Below are 6,000 nucleotides of genomic sequence, written 5' to 3'. Positions count from 1 at the left end.
TATAGTAGACGATGTCGGGAACGATACCGTATACTTTAACGATTTCTCGATAATTTCATTAAATGCAACTAGAATTTCGCTAAATTCTAATGCAACTAACTGTATGCTTCGGAAAGGTAACTCCTTTGGCTATATTCTCATATAATTTTTATTAACATGTTTGGTTCAGTTTAAGAGTTATTAAGACTCCCCTATTCATCGCACTCGAACATATTCAAATGTTATAAAGAATTGTTAATATCTAAAACACCACATCACTTACGTCTACAATCACTATTGGAGAATGTAGATAATTAATTCAAAGTTCATAATTAATCACGCATATCTATTGAAATAACGAATATGTGTTACGATGGAATGCGACGGCTGTAACACTCACCGAAAGAATGTTAAGTAGCTACTCAACCACAAGGGACATGTTAACACTTGTGTGCATAACCGGGTACCCAGGTACCCATTTCTGTATTTCCTGTACTATTTTTTTATGGTCTTGACAAAATATCACAAAGTCGCTCTGGATCCCCATTCTTTGAACTCTTCTGCGTCGATTCATGTTTTGTGAAAAACATAATATACAATATATTTGAAATAATTAAGCTTCAAACCTGTACATACGCTTGTTACACAACCAGGGTACCCGGATAGCCAAATAAATTATACACAATATAAAATTCTTGATTGTATTTATTTTTTAACATAAACAGTTGAGAGCGTAATTATTAAATATTAACTGGTGTAATAGTGTTTGCATGCTCATCGCAAACTGGTTGTGTACACTTCTGACAGGTTTTTCTTGTTTTTCTGCGTTTTCTTATATGATCTGCGTGACATATGTAACACTTGCATCTAACGAAGACGACGACGGTTGGGCAGAACTGGAAGGAATGTTTATTCTGTGTGATGGACTTAGTACACTATCTACTGCTAATTTTGTTGCAAAATGTCGCATTATCTGAATATTTGAGGCTCGATTTTGAATGTTTGGAATACAGAGATCTTCTCCTAATTGTCGTAAAAATATACGCCGGTCATTTGTTTTTTTACATAACATATTATTGTTTGACTTATAAATAATGTAGGAGGCAAGACTAGCGATATCAATTATATTATAAAATAATGCTAATGGCCACCTGACAGTTCGCCTTTTTGTAGTGTATCTCCCTAACAACTGATCCATGGTATCCACCCCAGATTTTGTTCGATTATAAAATTCAACGATTTCCGGCTTTCTTTTTGGCCCAGAAACAACATTGCCAGTATGCATTGTTGACAATAATATGACGGCTTTTTCTTTTTTCGGCACATAGGAACAAAGTGTTATATTTTCATGATATGCAAATAAAGAAGTGTACTCTTCGCGTGATTTGGATGGTGCCATTTCTCTAGGAATATACTAGTTGTTTTTCCTTATCGTCCCTACAATTGTCAATTTCCAAGATAACAGAAATTTTGCTAAGGGAACAGTCTGCCCGACCCTTTACACGCACCAGCCAAATCTTTTGCCCAGATAATGGGTAATAATTTTCAGAATCGGATAGCCACCAGATCTTGATACCATACTTAGCAGGCTTGGATGGGATATATTGCGTCAACTTAGTCCTACCTTTATATGGGAATAATTGTTCATCAATAGTTAAATTCGCTTTTGTCAAATTTGCATTCAACATTATCCATATATCTGTTATAGGAGCTAGCTCGTGTATTTGCATCGCCGAATCGAATAAATCATCATAGCTGCCCGGTATAAAGGGTAGGAAGTCGTCTTCCACATATCGTATACGTGATCTACATTGGAGTTATTTACACCGGCTGTAATTAAAATACCTATGAAGGCGGACAATTCTTCTGTCGTAAGAGCAAGATACACAGCAGTCGCCTTTCGATTCGTGTGTCTTACAATAATGTCCATCATTTCATTTGAAAAAATAAAATTAAAAGTATCCCGAATCGATAACATGCGTGTAGATCGTTGTGGACCACTTCTTTCTCGAATGATATTGTAAGATGGTGTTTGATGGTGAGATGGTGGTTCCTTGTTCCAGATGGTCCCATCCTTAGCAACAAAAACAGTTTGAGTATTTATACGATCTTCGTCGTCTTCCGGTGACTCTTCGGTCCTTACTGTATCTTCTATCTGTTCTTCGTCAATATTCTGCTCGGTGTCAGAAACTTCATCATTCAATGATCCTGTTTGTGGCCCCGGCAACCAATCTTCATCCTCACCATCCAATGATATATTATCAGAAGAATATTCTTCTCCCAATAATGTCGCTAAATAAATATCCTGTTCTGCCCGAGATAATCTAAAAACAATTTTACACACATGTTCGATGTGCTACTTTGGTATACTAAATTGATAATTATTTTGATGTATTATATGTAGATTTGATTTACCTTGAAAATTCTTCTGCTGACAGTTCTTCCATTTTTACGTAGGACTATAGAAATCACTTACAGAAGTGGAAAACTATATTTCATGCAGACACTTTACTATGAAGAACAAAACTGTACAGGAAACGTTTCCACGATACAGATCCTACCCGTACAAAAAACTGATTCAAACTAATTCAGTTCTTCATTTCGTCATCTAGTTCGTTTCGTGGGCTCCTATACTTGTTTATATACATATACAAGATAAGAGGCTCTGCATCACTCTGCCATCGTCCCAAAGACATGGAGAGCGAGGGTGAATGCATAGATGCGGATCGTAACAACTATTGACCTTATAATGAAACTAAAAGAAGTAAAATTATCTCTACGTATCCTATGTATCGGAATAAGACACGTGGGGTACCCGGGTACCCGGGTACCCGGTTGCCCAGCAACGGTGAACATTTCGGTTGCCTACACAAGGGTTAATGACAATTATAGAAGAATGTAGCTAAGGGAGTTGCCTTTCAGACGCATATAGTTAGGTGTATGAGAATTTAGCAGAAAGCTATGAAATTATTGAGAAACCGTAAAGGAACGCGGTATTGTTCTCGACATCACGTACTGAAATTGTTAATAATTAATTATCGAAAGGGTTTGGTGCATTAAAAATTATATGTGAAAGTTACCGAAGGTCCGCACTTCATTCTGCAATGCTAAAAGTTCGCAATATCATGGTAATTATCGAGTTATTAATTATTTTCCCCTCGCCGACATGATGTCGCCTTCAGAAGTTGGAGCTATGGCGGCCTCCAGCCAATAAGAAACGTATCTCTCTATCCTTCTCGCACACTATTGCGTTCCTTGTCTAATACCTCTGTTTATATTCTGTGTTCCTATTAAAAAGTCGTTGTTCGCGTCACCGGACACGAGATGGCGTTATCTCTCCATTTTATTTTCCGTCCTTGTCTAACACATTTCTTGAATGCTGTCCTTGTCTAAGCCTTTTTCTTTCATTTTCTTACTATACACGTATACACCAGTTAGCTTCAAAATGGCAGCATTGTGTGCGATGACCATGTTGGTTAATTACGTCGTTTAAAGTATATGTTATTTTCATTCTCCAAAAACTACACGAAATGTTGTATCGATTTTATCGTTTGGGCCGTGAAAATGCGGGGGCATCGTTTATAAATATTTCAAGGCATTATGTAACTACCCGTTTAACCTTTCTTCTTTTCACCCGGTGTACACATTAAGCTAACCATGTGAATTCCCATTTAGGCAAAAGCAGTTGCAAATGCACAACGAAAAGAAAATGATGTAATTAACGATAAAGTAGAAAATAAGGAAAACAGGACGCCGATAGTATTATGCAAAAAGAGAAGGTACAATTTTTATAAAGGTGATACCTTTAACAAGAAGCAGCCGGTGTTAGCTAGCCATGGATGGAAATCCCGAGATTCTAGAGACGATCATTTTATCATATATCCTTATGGCAATGTACCTCTCAATTACAGTGATGTTTGTTGATTTTCATGTATCAATTGTAACAGATTCCACAATTGTAATTTCTCTTTCAGAAAGATGGAAAAAAAGAAAATGAGGGAAATGACGTTGGAACGTTTGAGGATTTGAATTTGTCCTCTTCTGTGTGTAACAACGTGGAAAGTTTAGGCATGCAGAAACCCTTGGAAATCCAGAAGTTGGGAATACCGGCAATTCTTCAAGGTTGTAATGTGCTATTAGCTGCAGAAACAGGATGTGGGAAGACTTTAGCTTACCTTCTACCTCTGGTGACTAAAATTTTGGAATGGAAGCAGGTCGTGCAAAGGAATGTCAACTCTCCGTTGGCTTTAATTGTGACTCCGTCCAGAGAACTAACAGTACAAATTGCGGTTTGTAATATCACCATTTCAATTTCTTATATTCATTGATACAACATACATATATATATAACATGTTACATTTCTGTTCAGCTGGAACTGATCAAACTATCTAAACCTCTTGACATTAAAACAAAAATAATCACCGGTGGGAGAACAAAAAGAGCATTATCGAATCCTCCTGTTAACCATATTGACGTTCTTGTTGGCAGTTTTGGAGTTGTTAGTAAACTGATTACATGTGGTGTTTACAATACTGAATTTGTAAGATTCATTGTCCTAGATGAAGCAGATACTCTTTTTCATTATACATTTGAGGACAAATTACGAGTTCTCATGAATAAGCTACCTGTATGTAGAAGGAAAACATATTCCATATAATACAAGTATCCATTAAGAAAATAATCATACTAATTGTTTGAATTTATTCAGGTTGGATACTTTCAAGAAATATCTGAAAATGGATTTGCTAAAACGGCTCAACTTATTTTAGTTTCTGCAACAATTCCTTTGCGTTTGGAAGACGTTTTAAGTGGAATTGTAAATGTAAGTAGCATCCTGTGAATAATTCACAGAGAAGACTTCTGTTTTATATGGGGGAAATATTTGTTTGCAGCCACAGTCCTTGAAACATGTAACAACAGATAAATTACATAAAATATTGGTTCCACAAAAATTTATGAGAATGATACCGAGTAAAAAACCTATGGAGCTTTTGAAGTATATAAGACCGAAAGTATTAAATAAAGAACGTGTAATTGTATTCACGAATCATAATAGTACCTCCTATTGGCTTTACTTGTTTTTACAAGAGTGCGGTATTAAAACTACCAATTTAAACGGTGACATGCCACTCTATGTACGACAAGGAAAATACGGGGAATTTTTAAATGGCAAAACAATGGTGTTATCAACGACAAATGGAGGATCTAGAGGTTTAGACACGTTGATGGTTCAACATGTTTTAAATTATGACTTTCCACTAGACACGGCCGCTTACATTCATAGGTACTTTATTCAAATAATTTGCAAAGAAAATGTTTTATAATTCAAATGGAAAATCGAAACGTTACGTATTATATATTATTTAGATGTGGCAGAACTGGCAGAGTGGGTAGCATAGGTGATTCCAGAGTAACAAATTTTATTTCCAAAAAAGGGGAAGTTTTTATGGTTCAAAAGATTGAAATGGCAGCTAGAAGAATGAAACCAATACCTGTTTTTAATCTGTTGGATTCAAGTAGAGAAGCGAGAGAAAAAGAAGAAGAAGAAAAGGAAGAAGAGGACGATGAATGTATTAACGAATTAATCGAAAATCTAGACAATCCAGAGGATATACCATATTGAAGCTGAAATGTTTTGTTACCATGTAAATAAAAATACTTCTACTTGTTATAAATGTCTCTTGTTTATTCAGTATTTACTTTCGTTTGCTTCGTATCCACTCTATTCGCGTAATTCATGTGCACCGGTACGAGAAGTCTTCTGTGAAGCCCTTGCAGTGAATCACGATAGGATGAAAGAATCGACCGAACGTCGTTGCCCTTAAATCTATATCAGTCTGCTCAAAGTATAAACTGTGCCTATTTCATCAACTTTTTCATTCGACGTACAAATGAAAACCACTAACAAATAATCCTTTATTTTACAACGATGTTTCGAAATATTCGATAGAACGAAATGAACGAACGTCCGCCACCTATATCTGTTTTATCTGTTTTATCTGTTTTATCTGTTAAGCTTG

The 6,000-nt window shown here is 35.9% G+C and overlaps 1 protein-coding gene across 1 annotated transcript; it reads left to right on the top strand.

The window, feature by feature from the left end:
• The first annotated feature begins 3,437 nt into the window (after positions 1–3,437).
• Positions 3,438–5,603, top strand: LOC108579241 (probable ATP-dependent RNA helicase DDX28). Its single transcript, XM_017942724.1, has 7 exons — positions 3,438–3,581; positions 3,655–3,873; positions 3,954–4,268; positions 4,350–4,607; positions 4,689–4,802; positions 4,873–5,264; positions 5,348–5,603. The coding sequence occupies exons 1-7, from the start codon at positions 3,510–3,512 to the stop codon at positions 5,601–5,603; spliced, it is 1,626 nt and encodes a 541-aa protein (XP_017798213.1). The 5' UTR covers positions 3,438–3,509.
• Positions 5,604–6,000: the final 397 nt, after the last annotated feature.

The sequence above is a fragment of the Habropoda laboriosa genome, unplaced genomic scaffold (assembly GCF_001263275.1).
Source record: "Habropoda laboriosa isolate 0110345459 unplaced genomic scaffold, ASM126327v1 scaffold64, whole genome shotgun sequence".
NCBI classification, from domain to species: domain Eukaryota; kingdom Metazoa; phylum Arthropoda; class Insecta; order Hymenoptera; family Apidae; genus Habropoda; species Habropoda laboriosa.
Note: the sequence above shows the minus strand (reverse complement) of the source record. Positions and strands in the feature narration are given on the sequence as shown.

What these genes read in the sequence shown, in the direction of transcription:
- LOC108579241 (XM_017942724.1), top strand. Translation starts at nt 3,510, where the DNA reads ATGTTGTATCGATTTTATCGTTTGGGCCGTGAAAATGCGGGGGCATCG. An exon ending in TTCTCATGAATAAGCTACCT is followed by an intron (nt 4,608 to 4,688) that starts GTATGTAGAAGG and finishes GAATTTATTCAG; the next exon opens with GTTGGATACTTTCAAGAAAT. An exon ending in TTTTAAGTGGAATTGTAAAT is followed by an intron (nt 4,803 to 4,872) that starts GTAAGTAGCATC and finishes ATTTGTTTGCAG; the next exon opens with CCACAGTCCTTGAAACATGT.